The sequence below is a fragment of the Battus philenor genome, unplaced genomic scaffold (assembly GCF_028537555.1).
Source record: "Battus philenor isolate CCGP_79_NKW_IND1 unplaced genomic scaffold, ilBatPhil1.0.hap1 SCAF_4, whole genome shotgun sequence".
In the NCBI taxonomy this organism is placed as follows: domain Eukaryota; kingdom Metazoa; phylum Arthropoda; class Insecta; order Lepidoptera; family Papilionidae; genus Battus; species Battus philenor.
In genome coordinates this window covers 15,601,663-15,620,715 of record NW_027181704.1, presented here as the reverse complement: position 1 = coordinate 15,620,715, position 19,053 = coordinate 15,601,663, and the positions used below count along the sequence as shown (strand labels likewise).

General features: G+C 35.8%; 1 protein-coding gene across 1 annotated transcript in view; it reads left to right on the top strand.

The window, feature by feature from the left end:
- Positions 1–19,053, top strand: part of Ten-m (teneurin transmembrane protein Ten-m) — a 391,498-nt gene that overhangs the window by 362,584 nt on the left and 9,861 nt on the right. Inside the window, exons 5-13 of the mRNA XM_068772043.1 lie at positions 10,734–10,895; positions 11,705–12,001; positions 12,267–13,949; positions 14,273–14,550; positions 14,620–14,836; positions 15,031–15,435; positions 15,515–15,850; positions 16,063–16,270; positions 17,358–17,574. Of these exons, the coding sequence (XP_068628144.1) occupies positions 10,734–10,895; positions 11,705–12,001; positions 12,267–13,949; positions 14,273–14,550; positions 14,620–14,836; positions 15,031–15,435; positions 15,515–15,850; positions 16,063–16,270; positions 17,358–17,574 (3,803 nt within the window). The remainder of the gene's footprint in view (positions 1–10,733; positions 10,896–11,704; positions 12,002–12,266; positions 13,950–14,272; positions 14,551–14,619; positions 14,837–15,030; positions 15,436–15,514; positions 15,851–16,062; positions 16,271–17,357; positions 17,575–19,053) is intronic.

Sequence of the window (19,053 nt, the reverse complement as noted above, 5' to 3'; positions counted from 1 at the left end):
GGAACGAAAATAAAATAATTTTTAAGATAAAACTAAATAAATACTTTTTATTAAAAACTTCGTAAACGCACCATATTTGTCACTTTCTGACGTTTAACTGTCAAGTCGATGTAATGTTACGAGAAATATAGAGTAAAAAGATCGTTACTACGCTAAAAATAAAATAAAGAGTTGTGTTCGGAACCGCCGCTTTTATTTTTTGATATGTAGGTTTTTTAAGATAATGAGGCTTGCGATTAAATTGCTCTGTATTAAAAAAAAGACGTCCATGTTTTTTGTGAACTTTAAAGATGTTATAATAGGGTTATGAATTTGATTTCGGTTTTTATCAAGTTGGTCTCATGTGGCATTTTTCTAATGACGCACACATGTATATTGTGTATGATCCTAAATGAATACCATTATTATATTTTCAAGTATGGGACGCCCACATGGGGACATAGGCCTCTTTCAGATATTTTTAATAGTACTAGCCAATAATATGGATAAATAAATATTCTAAAGTTGCTGAAGCATGATTGAATTTATTTTCTTTGAAGAGATTATTTTACCTGCAAAGTTTTTTTAAGTATTTACATGTAAGATGCCGTTCGAGATGTTTCATGTCTAGACACATAAATCAATATATATGCTTACTTAAATTCTGTCTGTTTCGTATACTCGAGTACGGGCGAAGGTTAGAGGGAATTTTAAATTATAATTCGAAATTTAAATTCTGGAGTCGCATACGCGAGAGTTGTACGCGTAGGCTATGCTAATATTCGACTGTCCGTTCTAGACGCTCGATTAACATAACTGGCCATAAAAAGTCCACCGTCTGCAGTCCATATCTCGCATCGCCGCAACATAAATTTGCCCGGGTCGCGTGCCTTACCGACTTAGGCCGCATCGACTTCTTATCGTACCCGGAAACCTCTAGATCGCTCGACGACTCCTTCAAAAATATACCCTAAAACCTACCCCATAACGTTTTAATTTCATTGTCGCTTGTGATCTATAAATAGAAAATACAAGCTAATTTAAACTCCATCAAGAACAGCAAAAGGTCGAAATCGGTTTACGTGGTATACTGAAAGAAACAACTAATACGGTAACGTTGCCAGTATGTCGACATAAATAAAGCTGAGTGTCCTTTAACGAACTAGACGTTGACATTACAACACTAATACAAAACGTTAAAACTGAAACGGACTCTATTTGAAAGGTGTTTAAATTGAAAATCGTCTGATAAGGAGCCCGGGTGGTAAATGAAGGCTCGCATTTAGCGGTCTTGGTGGTAGTGATATGGGTGGACTTCCTTTGTCTAGTAATCTTATCGGCGTGGCAAGCGGTCGCTTCGTGACATGATACATTGCTCGCTACATAGATTTATATTCACAGTTAATTGTGTGTTTATTCATTGTACACCGCGCAAAGCGGAAACATCGAATATTAACTTCCTTGATTGCTGCGATGCTAAGAGCAATTAGTTGTAATTTACTTCGGTGCCGAATCGTCTGTAATTATTTTAAAAGCGTTTTATTCCACGGTTTGTTCTTCAGGAGGATTTCATTGGTGACTTGAAAATACTTTTTCATTGTTTATTATGATTATTTTTATTCGCAAATGTTCGAAAAGCTCAATTTGATTGTCTACTACGACTTTAAAAAAAGCTACGCCCACAACAAATTTAGGTTTTCTGAATTTTTATGATCACTTTTACGTTGTTTTTCATTTCATTCATAGGACATCGACTCCTAGACATTACCTTCTTCCTTAGATTTGTCCAAAAACAGGCAGCCTGCATGCAACATGTTCCGATTGTTCACTGTAGGACTGTCGTCCCCATCAAAGCCTTGAAGTTCGTTGTCTCAACTCTAGAACCTTAAGGTTCCGACGGTCATTCGTTCTACGCGTTATTGGCGTACCTACTGCCCTTCAACTTACTAATCCGCTGGACTACATCGGTTTCCTTTGTTCGTCTACCGATCACCTACACCTAATCTTCTTATGTTTGCAATAATAATCTTTACATATAAAGAGTAATAAAAGTTTCCACAATCGGTTATGATAGAGCCGTATCTACTTTCCTTTTCTCTCATTGTTAATTATTAATTTAAAAAGTAGAGCTTTTTATAATCTTATGAAAAAACTTATTAGCAATGTTATTATTATCACTTATTAGCAAAACACAGACTGGCTTTCAAATATTGCATTCCCCCTCACCACCACCACCACTAAGTGATTCGACGGTATACTTCATGGTTGCACAGACTTATTAAGACCAGGGGCCACGCGGGCAAATCATGAACCGATGGCGGGCCGGCCGCCAGAAGTATAGGTAATTAAATTTTTTTGGTTTTATTCTGGAATAGAGTTCAATATTTTTCGAATGTACGAGAGTATTATTTTTGCTGTCGGCGGGCCACCAGTATTCGACCGGCGGGCCGCGATCTGTGCATCCGTGGTATAGTTAGTCTCTAGATGCGGACAACGAAAGACCTGTCACCTTAGCGATCTTTGGGGTAGGCATATGCCTTACAGTAAGCGTCCATTGGCTGAAAAGAAATGGAAGAATGTAACATGAAATTTATTTTTTAAATTCGACTGATCGCGACGTATTAAAAATAATTTTCGTTTACATATCTGTCCCTGTACACTTTGTACTGTCGGAAGTTACTGGTCTGTCGTATTGCTATAGAAAAAAATTAACATATTTTAAAGCGATCACTTAAAAGCTTATATAACCAATTATACTATATGTAAGATATATATATTATAATAGAATTAACGAAAGAAATTTACGCAAGGCCGACGATAATTTCCTAGTGGATCGGAGAGCGAATATTATCGAAAAATTTGGAGGACATTAAAGGAATTCCTTGCGGGACGGCGCCTTATCTTCACCAGCGAGTGAAATGGGTCCGCATAATGATAATGACATTACGAATTTTAATCGAAGGCCTTCCAAACCGGAGTCCCGCTTATCTGTTAATGCCCAGCGGTGATTGATGAGGTGTCTGTATTCAAATACACGCTCATTGAGACCGAGTCAAAAAAGCTTTTGATTATTTGCCCAAGGTGAATTGGATCAACGTTACGCCGCTGTCAATGTACCTCGAACAGCTTTGTATGGCTCCTTATATACAACTGAACTCAAAGGAAAATTTTGTTTAAAGATATCTCGTGAATACATCTTTCATAATTCAACTAAAAACGATACCATCAAAAGTAGTTACTTTTGAACTAGAAATAAAACCAATCATTCCCTGAACTCCATAGAATTTATGACTTATTTCTTTGATTCGTGGAACTGTGTTCGTTTCTATTAGGGGTACAAAAAAGTAATGTCGCTTTACCAAGTTAAATTCGCACGACTAAATTCTAACAACTTTTTATTTATAATCAACAATATATTCACCTTCGTCATCAACCTGTTGCCATCTAGTATAAAAATTTTCAATACCAGTGCGGTGAAAATCGACATTACTTTCCGAACCTCCTATTACAATAAACTTTCTAGAAAATCTATACATATGAAATGATGTTCTTATAAAAATTAATATAAAAATCTCATCATTTTAATGACCGTGTATAATAAAGCTACTTTGGCTATGTCCAAGTCCTGTATCTTTTATGGATCAAGCATTTTCAAAAGTGCGTTTATTCGGACGGGCATTACTTTGAAAGGTATAAAATTGATTTGGAAGAATTTACATTTTATTTAAAAAAATCACCTTTCATTTTATTACAGAATACTAATTCAAAGTCTTTTATTCTAACGTATCTTGCATTTTATATTTTTATTAAATTCACTTTTTCTCTGCTCATTTCCTGCAGTTCCTCTCAAGAAGGTTCCACAAAGTACATACTTTATAGCAATCATTATCCAATAAAGAAAGGCTGTACGATCTGCCGTTCCTGAGACTTGCTTTGAAAAAAAAAACAAAGAGCTCCCCCGTCCCAGAGGTTCACAATTGGAAACTCAAAGCGCGCCATTTTCGATGATCGAAAAGTTTCCATAATGGATTCATCCACGACTCGATTGTTCCGGGATGAATGGGCAATAATTAAAATGGAGTCACAAGGAGGGACCAAGTTTCGGATTGTTCTAGATTGTTCGCGAACTATAAATCGTCGCTGCTCCATGTAAATATTGTTCCAGAATCGACGACGAAGTTCGGTGCTAAATTTAAAATCGACAATCGTGTGAGTCTAATATCATCGCGCTTCCGTTGCGTTATTAATTCAAATGGCTTTTACATTCACGCATGAAATGATATTAACGTTGTTTTGATTCCCGAACCTTTATAATTTATCAATATTATCTGTCAGAATCATATATCATACAGATAAAACATTAATTGAATTTATATTCCTGATACATATTCCGGTAATATCACCTTCACTTACAATTATCGATAATTAATTACCTAACAAAATTAACAATGATTTTAAACTAAATAATTACAAATTAAATTTATTTATAACACCGAAGTAATTTCAAAATGGCAAAACCAAAATTAAAATTACATTTGTGTGTCTATACAAATGGAAAATCTTGTTATGACTTATTGAGGTATCAAAGATTTAACTAATTTTAATAAATACAGGGTGATTCTATATTTAAAAGGGTGAATATAGCTCATTTGTCAGTAAAAAGCTTATAGGCACCTCTTTCCAACTATCGCTGTATAAGGTATCAATGTGAAGTTATATTATTTTTTTTTTGTATTAGAATGAAACAGGTTATTAATATCTGACAATATAAATTCTACAGGGGCATATAGTAAAGAATAATTTATTTTAGTATCTATATTCTATTCATCTGAATTTTGATAACTATTTATCTGAATTCACAAAACATTTTTTTTTAATATTATCATTACTTTATTATTTCTGCGTCAATTTATTTTTAAATGATTTCTGTATGACGACGAATAAGTTACAATACATACCCCAATTTAAAGTTTTTATAGCAATAACCAATCATCCTATGTAATGATCATTGCACTCTTTATTTAAAAAAATAACCTTCTAGAATATATCTAGCGGGTCATATGTCAATCTCCAAGAACTAAGCATTACAGACTGTTATCACGAATAATGACGCAGTTAGTTTAAAAAAATTAGATCGAATAAAAAAAGTAAAAAAGAAATTATAGTTTTGTATTATAATTATGTTATACAAGTTATTCGAAGTTACGTAGTAATCACGTCTAAGTTATTTCGAACAATATATCAAAGAAGCTACAAAGAACGTTTCAACCGCAAAATTCTTTACCTTAAAACATTGGAAGCTTCGTACTCGGTACATTAATCTCCCAAACGTTCGCCCCGAAAATTTTTACTGCTCCACCGACAGGACAGAATCCCGGCAGCGAAGGAATACTTACACGCACCTGATGAAGATAAATTAACGCTTGTACATCCATTAAAAAGGGGGTACGCGCGAAATTGCCGCTCAAACATGTTCCCGTAACGAGATTTAGATTGGACGGAGCGAATGTAGTCCTCATCTCCTTCGGTCCCGTATATCAAAGTCGCGAATGAAACATACGGTAAAATGATATATGTTTTGACAGCACTAAATCCGGCAACGTCTACCAATATCTACCTCGCAGGTAGACGCGGTCGTTATTTATGATACGCAACCTCACCTGTTTTTCACTAAAGAAAACACTGAACATAATTTATTTATAAAACATTATGTATGAAATGCACAGTTAATATATGACTAATTTATCACTCGACAATTAGTCTGAAACAAGAAAATTTATATTTATTGTATAATTATACTTGAAATGTTCTGATATTTAATATAATAATTAGCACAGATTATATAAAACTATTATAAAATAGATAATAAATCGTGTAGCTCGAAAGATGATTTATGGGGACGCAAACAGATTTTTTTCTATAGAATAGAAATCTATAGGCATTTTTCTGATATATCCGTAGTAATTTGAATTTTCAAAATACTTCAGAATATAAGCAAACCATGTAAAGATCGAAAATAGGTTTCAGGGTAACGAAAATACAACTTTTTAAAAAGAAAATTGAAAAGAGTAAACATTTAAAAAACAAAAATAACATAACTCTGCCAATAAATAAATTTGAAAAATATTTACCTCTTTTATAACCAGAAACAACACGTTAAAATTTATATATATTTATTATACTCTTTTAAAAAAAAGCACAATACACTACGTAATTGAAACTGAACTCCAAAATTATCAAAACAAAGTGAAAAGAATACTGTATTAAAATTGATTTTTAGTTAGAAAGGGAATCCCCGAGTTTTGATGGCATGGCGCAGTTAGAAACAAAAGTGTTACCATCTTTTGGAAGAAAAAAAATTAAAAAAAAATGTACTCGAACTCGAACCTAAAACAACGCAACGTCGAAAATCTAACGACGCTTATAGAAAATTAGTACTAATTAAGCAGCGACGCAACTTCGAAAAAAACAAAACGACGCAAAGCGAGTTATTGGTGTATATATAAAGAAATCGACGTTGCCTTCCGTCTACCGTCGTTTCTGCATTAACTTTATTAAAAGAGTAATATAAACGTAACTCGGCGCTAGACTTGCATTTTGCAAAGCGAGGCTCTTTATTACATCCGCCTGTTCGGAAAGTTCCAATAAGAAATCACGTTCGATAGGATAACCCGCCCGCAAATGAGCCGAAATACTCCCTTTATCTTCGAATAAAGTTTCGCTTCACTCGCGCCTCATGACTTGAAACGTAAAAGCTGATGGACTGAAAAAACTGAAAAACCGATATGTTTCAATCACTACCGACGTCATAAATTCACTAGGCTACTCTTTCTGGACATAGGCTATGTACTCTTGACTTCAAAAGTACGGTATTTTTTAAACATACTTCTATTAGTGTACTACAGAAACTTCTCAAAATTTCTTCTTACAATTATAAGTTCTTCAACGTGTATTAGTACCAAGTTCTATCAAAGAAGCTGATAGAAGAAGTAATTCTTGACATACCCTCCTAATACATTACGGTACACATTACTAGTAGCAGTAATGACATAATCATAGATGAAGTATATCATATTTTGTTTTCTATAAATGTTGTTATAACTATTATCATGAGTCCACTGCTCGATTTAGAGACTTCCAATAAGAGTGGTTGGAAGCTCCATCAAGCGTGTTGCGAAGACCTTATAAAGTCTTCTGTTGTTTTGTTTGTTGTTTTGTCGACCGTTCTTCGCTGCACTGATCTGTGTGTGTTCTTCACCTCAGAAGCTTAAAGCCTATGGTTTATATGGCCTCCCGCTGCCACCTCCACTTGCCAGTAAAATAAAAACTGAAGTGAAATAAGTTAATCCGTTGCGAAACGAAACGAAGCGAATGCACCGTCCGGAACGAGCTACAAATCCCAAGGCGTCGCTGTAAATCGCGTGCCCCTTTTTAAAGTTGATACGATTCGGTTAACGAGTGTCGAATTCTCTGCCGGCTTCCCCGCGGCAGACGCATCGCCCCGGAGCTGGCCCCAGTAATTACCAGCCATTACAGACAAAGGACACGATTCGCCCGATTACCATAATTCCCACTGCCGAGCGCGAGATATAAATGAGGCGTTTTGTAACGGGACACGACTGACGCGCGTATTAATGGCTACGTTTGTCCTATTAAATTAAGCGTGAGAGACGATTTGGTTTTTTATCGGCGATTAGTAGTTTGGATCATTTATAGTGATCAATTCTGTCCATCTAGAGATGTGGTCTAGGAACGAATATGAGAAAAGGAAGATAATACACGGGAGGCGAAATAAATGTAATATAATATAGAGATTGTGAAAGATGAAAAGAGTAGGTGAAAGAAAAGGATAAAGGAAAAAAAACTTTACCCTAATTGTAACATCTCTGCTTGACACAGCAGGGGGGAACGAGATGTCCCTAAAAACAAAGGCCATAACAAAGAAAAATACTAGAGAATAACACACTAAACTTGAATTGAACAGACTTTTTCGAAATTTCTAAGTGATCGCTTTCATGTATCCAATAAAAAACGGATTGGTAAATTCAGTTTATTATGTACTTGAACTGTTTCGTTTTGTTGAGTATTCAAAACAAATGCGAAATACGGATACTAATAATGTCATAGTTCTCTATCTGAAGTAATTACTATGTCATTAATCTATTTATTTATACGCGTTTATTAAGTACAATAAAGTGATATTATTTACACTGTGACGTCTTGTTGAACTATAATAGACTCTTGAAGACAATTTAAAAACAACTATCAAAAGTGTATTCATATTTTGAATTGTATTTTAAATAAACATGTTTTTATTGAATTATAAAATGAGTTGTGCTAGCGTAGCGATATACATATGTGACTAGCGTAATTCGATTCCCGACATACAATCTCATATAATTCACACTTTGTGTATTAATATAGGATTGCCACTGCTCACAAAGAAGTTTCTAGAAGATTGACAGCAGGGTCTTCTGCGTACCATAATACCACATGCAATCGTCAACTCACCTTCAAATCGTTGCGATTATGATATATATCCACAGATATCTTCAGTGGAAGCCTGTTTTGCAGTGTTTAAATGTATAGATTTTTAGAGAAGTTGAAACGAAAAACATTCTAGAGAATATTGGCACATCAGTAAAATGGGCGAAGTAACATGAACAAAATGTTTTATGATTGAAATAACTGATTTGGTGGTATGAAATTGTACTTTGGCGGCAAAAATAGTTACATGTTGTATTGTATTTATATTTCAAATGACAGATAAAACATCGAAGTTCTATCTGACTAGACGAGTATGAAGTCTCCGACAATTATCTGTATTCAGCGTGGTAAAGTTAAACTCATCAATCTCTAATTACTGGAGCAGTCGTCAAAGGCGGCGGGAGCGTTCGGGCGTTGTTAGGCCGAAGCCCCGCGTTTTCTTTTCGTTTCACTAAAAAAAAAACACAAGAACCCTTTTACAATTAATTGAGCTTTCTTGCGGTTACATTGCTCGCTACAATAAATTAATTAACGCTCGAAGGAATCCTTAAAATTTGTCGGGGATGAAAAGTTGGCATGGGGCGTGTGGGGGGGTAAGATAGGGGAGATAATACTTCGATTTTCCATTAGCTTGTATTAGCGATGGGTGCGGCCACGCCCCAGCTCGAACGGCGGCTTCGGATCTAATATTTTTATTAACTAAGCATCGAAATATGCGATCTTTGATCCATTTTCGTCGACCGAAATTTGTTTGAGAATCAACGAGAACGTTCAGTTATAATTGAATTTGTGTTACATTTCCGTGACTGCTTTAATTATAAAGTCTTAATGTCAATTTGGTCATTAAAATGTTTTTATATAGAACGATTGGTTATTTGTGTCCACAAAATTTTTTAAGTTTTTACGTATATTTCCTATGAACCTGTATAATCACTCTGAAATATGTTACATTTATTTATTTATTCTTTAACGCGACACAGCCAATAACTTTTTGCTGTACAGAGTTTGTAGAGACAGATAATAATAAAAAAATACCTAATCTTAGTGATTCAAATTTTGAAAAAGCATTTTCTTTCTTATTATTACGTTATTTAGTATTTCTGGAACTAAATGAATCTGGACACTAAATGAATTATATATTAACTGCTACACCTATAACTTATCATTCTATATATTACTTTCTTATTCTTCCCTTAAGATGTTATCTCAATCATCATTTGTCACTTTATGTGGCTTAAGAGAAAGTAAGATTTACTATTATTTACCATATTTATAATAAAAAAACTTATTAAAGAACTATTACTCGATTCGCTTTAGAACAGTATATAACACATTTAATAAAACACGTTTATAAATCAATGTATTTTTTAAATAAAATTAAAACATACATAAAAGTTAACGTTTCTTCTGTAAATATAAATTTATAATTCAACCTAAAGTTTCAAGATACAATTTTCAAACTACCCACAGAGTCTATCGAAAGATTTCAAGTTTTATAAGTCCTAATAATAAGCACTCGGACTTCGTTTGCATAAAAATACTCCCGTTGAAAAACATTTAATCAGAAACTTCGTTTTTAATTGAAGAATAAATTTTAAATCATCGTTCATAGACTATTAATAATTCGCGAACAATTTTGAAGCAATTTTACAAATTAAAACCAATTTAACTTAAATCGAGTGCTGCTATTATAAAAGTACCGAATTCTCGGCTTTTCACTCATATACACTGGAATTGAAAATCGACGTTTCATTACTTTTTTATAATAAAAGCAAAAGATTCATTTAGAATTAAAACCTATTGTAATGCAATGAGTCATCATTGTCTACTGAAAGTTGAACTGGTCACTGTGAATTCTTTTTTTGAATTTGGATCAATTTAATTGGAAGGTTTGTCCTTTTCAATCGGGTTTCTCTGCGGGAATGAGAAGATCGGTAGACGAACAGCAGTAACCAACATAGTCCAGTGGATTAGCAAGTGGCAGTGACGGACCACTTAATGCACAGAACAGATAACCGCTGGGCCTTAATTTCTAGAGTGGAGACCATGTAACGATAAGCCCAGCGCACGGCATCCGCTAACAAAGTAGACAGACGAACTTATTTAAGAGTAAAGCACTGGATGTAAGCCGTTTCCAATAGGTCTTACTTGAAATCTATGATAATTGAAAATGATTGCGAACACATTTGTAATCGTATAGTAGTTTTATATATGTATTCTAGTCCTGAAATTTATTTGTAAATCATGGTGTCTCTATCCTTCTGCAGGCTGTCTTCTAGAGGGCGCGCGGCCCCCACCTGATGTGCCGCCGCGCAACCCCACCATGTCCCGTCTGAACGGCCGCATCACCGGCAACCCGGCGGACTTGGCCGACTTCGAACCCTCGTGTCTCGTTCGTACGCCTTCTGGAAACTTCTACGTGCCTTCGGGTAAGAGAAACACAAAAGCAAGCCAACATATTCTATCCTCTTACAGCGCAATGGCAAAAATACATTAACATCATGAAATACAAGATATGCAAATAGAGCAAAGTTCTCTTTAAATTTATACCAAAAAAGTAGACACTTTCAAAAAAAAGCCAACCTATTCTAACCACAGTTAAAACCTTCAATAGATTCATTTATTTATAAAAGCACACTACGAACCGATGAATTAAAATAGTACCATTATGCGGTATAATAATTTTGTATTAAAATTTTGACGCATTTATTTAAGTCGAGTACAACATTCACAATAACGATATATGTTAATGCTAGCTAATACACTGCCGGCTTAGTCAAGAACAAAATAAGTAATCGGATCAATAGAGCTAACGTTCTTTGAAATTTACACACTTCTATACATTTATATTCGCTATGCGGTTAATAACCAACCATGGACCTATTTGTTCTTTCTTGATATCAAGGATAATAAAGCAAGGAATGATCGAGATGGTGTATTAATATTACATATATACAAAAACTACTTACAATCGTGTACTATTTACAATTTTGACTCAAATATTATGGCAACAACAATCTCGCTGCTGGAATCCAAATTCATATCAGATTAAATCGAATTAAAATTCGAACGCGCAAGAATAATTAAACAAAGAAACATTGTGTAGTGGCCAGTTTACCAGTAACTTGAAAAAAAAGAGATTTGAGTATTTAGGAAGGTAAAAAGAAGCTAATTTAAATTTAAGGTGAAACTAAAAGAACCAATTCATAATAATAAAATATAAAATAATACGTTACAGGTGATATTCAAAAGAATCCGTCTATGGACTACAAGTCGAACTCATCGTGCAGTAGTCCGGGCAAGCAGGAGAAGAGTACGTTGGAAAGGATGGACAGAAGTGACCGGCACCCGGCGTTCGGGGCGCCCGTGCCCGTCTTGCCCGTGAGGAATAACCTCAGGGCCGCGCATTTCACGCCGGCCGCCTCCCGGTTTCATTTCAGGAAGGGTCTCTCGTCTAGATGCTCTTGGAAATGTACTGCTATAGTATTCATAGTGTTGTTCGTTTTACTCTTAGCTATTGCCTCTTACATGTCAGGTGAGGAATCATTTAGATATTCTTTACTTTATTAGTGAGACTTCATGTGTAATTTAGTACCCTTTTACTAACTAATAGTGACAGTGAGTAAGACATCCACAGCTGGATATAGATTTCTAATATGTCTGATATTCTGCCTCCAGCATTTTCCAACTATCTTAAGAAAGTTGTCCGGTCACTTAAGCAACCGCAATGTTAATATAGTCTTATATATGTCTTAGGCTTTAGTTTATCAATAATAAACAATTTGTGTCATTGTTCACAGCTTCCTATTTCGTCAACTGGTCGTACCAGAACTCCAAAGCATGTACAGTCATAGTTGGCGAGTCAACAGAGATTTTCCCAGCGTCGAAAGCAACGACGCTGGAGTCGAACAATAAATCTCTGTCTAAACCACAACAAAGTTCGACGTCCGCCGGCTCAGGTAAAGAAGATTCTCATGTGCGCCCTCGTAGAAGTGTAGATGGGCATGCTTTGTCTTCTGTTTCTTCCACGGATTCTTCCGCTGCTGTAGATATGCATGAGCTAGACACTACTTCTTCTTTAGCCACTATTAGCTTGGAGCATGGAGAAAGGTCCGTAGTGGATACAACTATCATTCCCATAAAGGATCACGAGGAACCTGCCTATGCTTCGGTGTCCAGCAGTGTTGGTTTGTCTGCTAACAATGGTGATCTAACAATTATTAATGTTAATAACACTACGCTTAATACTTCGCATAGCAATGATTCTACACTAGAATCATCTTCCAAAACTGAAGCAAATTTAAATACAAGTACAGAATCAAAGAGCTTGTTAAATAAAAATAGCATAAAACTTGAACAACCACCTGATGAAAGTAAAATTTACGAAAAAAAAATTAAATCCGATATTGCATACGATCCCAGTTCAATGCAAAGTGATTCATTTCCATCTTTATACTCATACGGTGTTCAAAAACTACAATATTTAAAGCTATTGACTCAGCTGAACGAAATTAATGAAGAATTACATATATATTCAAACGACACGGCCGAAGTGGACACTAAACTCGAAAAGTACCATTACGAAAGTGAGCGCAGTGCTCCGGTACATATCTTAACTACAGTCGCTCCTAAAATATTAACATCGGAACAGCAAACAGCAACAGACGCTTCAATAACCGTTAAGCCCACAATTGTGGAAACGATACCTCCTTTCACTACAAACGTAACCACTGCACAAACCGAGCATGTTGTGACAACACCTAATGTGTTATCCACTAACAATGTTTTAAATACAAGCACAACTGAACCGACAACTATACCTAATGAACCATATACCGTTAATGTGGCTGCTGAATCAAAAACTCCGGAAGTAATGCCTAACGCCAAACATGTTTTGATTAACCTTACCATTTCCGCCGATGATCCTGAAAATTCATCTTATAAGCCTTTATATTCGTTAGCAGTGACTGTTCCAACAATGGTAGACACGAATGAAATTCCCACTATTAAAATCACACCCTTGGACTTGGAACCTACGATGTCGTCAAGTTTCAACAAACCAGTTGCGGTTCAAAGTATGACTAAAGCTAACACAGATGTGAATGAGAACAACAATTGGGGAGGTAGTTGCGAATGTTCTTGTCCCGTGTGCGTTGGCAATTCAGATGATTTCTACGAAGATGAAACAGAAAAAAGTACTACCTTATCCTGGGAAAATACAGAAGCAAGTACTATTCCAAGCACAGCTGCTGAGAGTAATGAATACTCCATTAGTTCGGAGGATTCTAATGAAACGCAAACGTCTGACATTAACGTCGAAACGACCACAGAACTGGATGCCGTGCAGTCGTCGACTGTCACTGAAATGACCACAGATGCAAATATTACAAATTTGACAACTGAACCGGATATAACTACCACGACTGAATCACCAAAGTGTGTATGTCCGAAAATTGAACCTCCACCCATCCTTATTTTGGAAGGTGAGGTCTTTATGCCCGAATTCGAACACGATAACCTACTAACGACCACTCGCATCATCAAAATCGAATTCCTAATCTATAATAATAACCATGCACTTAACTAACACGCATGTCCTTGGGTGAAAGTTAGGATTACAAATTACCTTAGTGCTTATTTACAATTTGCATGCGCTTAAACTTGTACTTAGTAAAAACGTAGCATAGTTTAGTTAAGCACACTATCTTCACATTAGAATGGCAAATTTCATATCCATTAAACAATATGCACGTATTATTAAAGAAATCAATTTTTGAAATATTTATTCGAATTCTATCGTTTATAGGTGCTCGAACATTTCCGATGCAGTCCTTCCCACCGGACGGTACTACATTCAAACAAATTACTTTAGGTGAAAAATTATCAAAACAAATCCCTCCATATAGTTATTGGAACATGCAATTCTATCAGTCAGAAGCATCGTATGTTAAATTCGACTATCTGATACCTCGAGGTGCATCTATAGGAGTATACGCAAGGAGAAACGCTTTGCCCACTCATACTCAGTACCATTTTCTGGAAGTTTTAAGTGGATTTAAAGCAAGGACTACTCGTTCGTCCCACGTAAGTGTTTTTAAAAATATTTCTTACAGTGATTACATAAATTACGCTTTAATTTCAAATATTTTACAGCCATCCGTAAAGAAAGAAGTAACGCATTATATGGAGCAAGGTCATTGGTTCCTTTCTCTGTACAACGACGACGGTGATCCTCAGGAGATTTCATTCATTGCTGTTGTCGCTGAAGACATGACTCATAACTGTCCCAACGGATGTTCAGGAAAAGGCGAATGTCTGATGGGTCATTGTCAATGTCAACCCGGTTTTGGAGGTGATGATTGTAACGAAAGTAAGTTGAATATAAAATACCTATAAACAATCATTTTTAATAAATTACATCCTACTAATCAACAAACGGTGAAGGAAAACATTGTATAAGATTTCGAAATTAGTGACATAGACTACGACCATGTAATTAAATACGTTCATCTTAAAGAAAGCTGGGCCCCGGCCCAGGTTAACAACTATTACTTTTCTTTATAGGTGTATGTCCAGTACTCTGCAGTCAACGAGGAGAGTACATCAATGGAGAATGTCAATGCAATCCCGGCTGGAAGGGCAAGGAATGTTCTTTGCGTCACGACGAATGCGAGGTCCCGGACTGCAACGGCCACGGTCACTGCGTGAACGGAAAGTGCTCTTGCGTTCGAGGGTACAAGGGCAAATTTTGCGAAGACGTCGACTGTCCACATCCTACTTGTTCTGGACACGGCTTTTGTATCGACGGCGCTTGTGTTTGCAAGAAAGGGTGGAAGGGCATAGATTGTGCGACAATGGATAAAGACGCATTGCAGTGTTTGCCAGATTGCTCCGGTCATGGTAACTTCGACGTCGACACTCAGACCTGCACTTGTCACGCGCGATGGTCTGGTGATGACTGTTCAAAAGGTTAGTCGTTGATCCTGATAAACACATTGTACTGTATTTCTAATAATTTTCTTATATCATTTTCATACTGTATTTACAGAAGTGTGCGATCTCGACTGTGGCCCGCATGGAAGGTGCGTCGGTGAGTCTTGCATTTGCGATCAAGGTTGGACTGGAGAATACTGTACGTCGAAGCTCTGTGACGCTCGCTGCAGCGATCACGGTCAATGCAAGAATGGAACCTGCCTCTGCGTTTCCGGTTGGAATGGCCGTCATTGTACTCTGGAAGGATGTCCTAGGGGCTGCGCTGGTCACGGCCAGTGCAGGGTGGCCAATGATGGGCATTGGGAATGCAAGTGTTTTGACGGCTGGGATGGACCAGACTGCACTACGCTTAAGGAGCAAATTTGCGACGACTCAAAGGACAATGACAAAGGTGAAAATCTGTTCAATTAAAAAAAAACACATTCATTTTAGATTGATCATATGACTGTACGTTTTATTATAAATTTTTAATTCTTATTTAAACGGTAATGGAAACAAAATTTTTAGTGTATTTGTTAAAGGAAGAAACATATAAACTAATGTACTAATTTTACTATGTTTGTAATATAATGTGTATATAAGTTTCTATCTTTATTAAAACAGATGGTCTAGTGGACTGTGAAGATCCAGAATGCTGTCAAAATCCTACCTGTAAAGGTAGTCAATTGTGCGTGTCTTCCCCCAAACCGACGGACATCCTTCTCAGGAAACAACCGCCAGCTATCACCGCTTCCTTCTTCGAAAGAATGAAGTTTCTCATCGACGAAGGTAGTCTTCAAAACTACGCCAAACAGGAGACATTTAACGAAAGGTAAGAATATATATGTTCGATGTTACCCGTGAATCAGCAAAGGATCATTTGGCATGTTTATGAATGAAAATATACAAATCGAAAATTGATTCTTGAAATGCCAAATGGTTCTTTATCGTCAGGTGCTTGAATACACAGATGTGACAGGAGATATCTATTATATAAGATACGCAATGTTGTGCCCCAGTCAATCCCAATGTTTTATTTATGAGAATATGTTTCACCGTTTCTTTTCTTGTCCTTACACATGTAACAATAAAAATTAATTTTGTGTTCATCGTATTGTATCGGAGTCTTTTGTAAATTTAACGTTCTCTTCAAAGGTTACTATATTGGCACTTGCATGATCATGGATTTGTTTACCGGAATCTAGCTGGTCACATCGCTGCTACTAATGTATTTTAATTTCCTTCTTCCTGATTAACAATGTATCTAATGGTACTCATTCTTGTCATTTCTCGTCTTTCCGCTGCGCAGTATGTTTTGGAACCACTTCAACACGAGGTAAGATATAGAGTGACTTAGGTAGGATTGTGTGTGTTCAATTATATATATCACCTTTTATATTCACACGTATATTGTATTCTGTATCGAGTTTATTGGCGTATATATGATATATTGTGTGTGCATGAATATGTATTTGTATAGATACCTAAAAACGTGTCCTGTGAGTTTTGTGTTATGCTTTTTATTTAATAATATTTATTATATTTTCACTTTGACGAGTATTTAGTACGGTAGAATACGTTTAACGAAGTCACCTCTATACAATCTTAGAAGACTACATTTGAATCTTGAATCACTCATTTGAAAATAGATATAGTGTTTTAAATACAAGAAGATCCCAGTAGTGGCAGATTTGACAAAATTATTCAAGAATTAGAATCCTTTATCACATAAATTAGTAAAGTTAACACATGTAAATGTTGAGTCTTAATAGAAACCTTTCCAAAGCCCTAGTAATGTAAGCAAACGATCTTATCAACTCCCAGTTTGTTCCATCTTTAGATATTGAGCACAGTTTTACTACCAGAAATCATATAGTGTTTTGTCCTCAAATTGTGACCTTTAATCAATGATTTTCCAGTCGATCAGCAGTTATCAGGGGTAGAGTTGTGACGTCATTGGGATCAGGCTTAGTAGGCGTCAGGGTATCCACTTCTACTCCATTGGAAGGGTTCACTCTGACCCGGGAAGACGGTTGGTTCGATTTGCTGGTGAACGGTGGTGGAGCAGTCACATTGCACTTCGGACGGGCGCCATTCAAGAGATCAACACAAGTTGTCTTCGTGCCTTGGAACGAGGTACGTTATCGAAAACATATATATGGTGATTAGTTACAGATGTTAAAGCTTTAAAGGGTCTACCCCAATTCAAAAGTAGATGATTTCAAAAACAGTAGACGTTTTAAATATACGAATTACTACATATTAAAATTAATTATTGTTTACTATCACCCTGCAAATTTTGTACTGCCAGAAGTGTAACATTTTTCAGAATTATCACATTTTACAGGATGATTGGTAATATGTCCTTTATACTATAATCAATCAACCTGCATGAGGTAGTTATCGTTTTTGTTATTAAATTCTCTTGTTGTTAATAATTCACAACGTTCTATTATTTACGAAATATTAACGTTCGTAATATATTTAATTTCGCCTTTACAAAAGCAACGTCCTAAGTGAACCGTAAATTTTTAATTAATTGTGTTTAAGTTGCGCCGAAGTTCGTCCGTTTCATTAGGGATTATTATAAGCTCGAAAGAATTTAGAACGAATAAAGCACTCGAACAGTTGCTTATCCGATCTCAGAAGGCCGTCGACGTTAATAACTCCGACAACTTCACTCAAAGTCCGTATGAAGCAATTTAATATATTTTTTTACCCACGCCCGAAACATGCGAGGCGGCTATCAAAGAGGCATTAGGATTTTTCAAGTCTTAATTTAACTTGAAACTTTATAAAGTTGTCTAATTCTTTTGTGAAATTTCTCCATACAAAATGCCAAATAAGATTATACCGTTACTTTGTGATGAAGATCAAAAAGTAAGGTAGGTATATCATTTAAAACTCCCGGGCATTAGGAAGGTCGGTAATTTGTTTTTTCCTTGGTTGGTAAACTGTCTATAACATTTACCAAGCGTCTGTTTATTAAAAGTTGATTTATCATTTAATTCAACCCAGACCATTTTGAAGTATGATTTACGTCTCAAACTCGTCAAGTCTCGATTGATTGTTGTCATACTGCATTGGTTCTTCGCGATATTTGCCAAAAACTCGATTGATATCGTACCTCTGTATTTGCCTGATTTGGCTCCGTGAGACTTCTGTCCATTGAGCAAATTTAAAACACCATTGGGGGGACATCGTTTTGACACGGTTGTGGAGATAAAAACCAAATCGCAAATTTTGAAGGCTATATCGGAAAAGAGACTATTTCGAATGTTTCGAGGACTGGAAAAAGCGTTGGCAGAACTGCGTTTTACGCGACGAAGAATACTTTAAAGGAGATAAAATTGATTTAGAATAATAAATAAATAATTTACCTTACTTTTTGATCATATTATTAATTACGGATAAAAATATCTTCGGTTACTTTTTACACCTTTACTATTACGAATTGTTTATAAATATTTGAAGTACGTACAGATATTGTTACTGGCCTAGATATATTGAGAGGATTTGAACCGTCCCTTGTTATATACAAGTAATCATAAAAACATTCTCTAGTGGCGACCACTAGCCGGTAGACGCAGCGTGTATAGGGTCCCCACTAGGTGG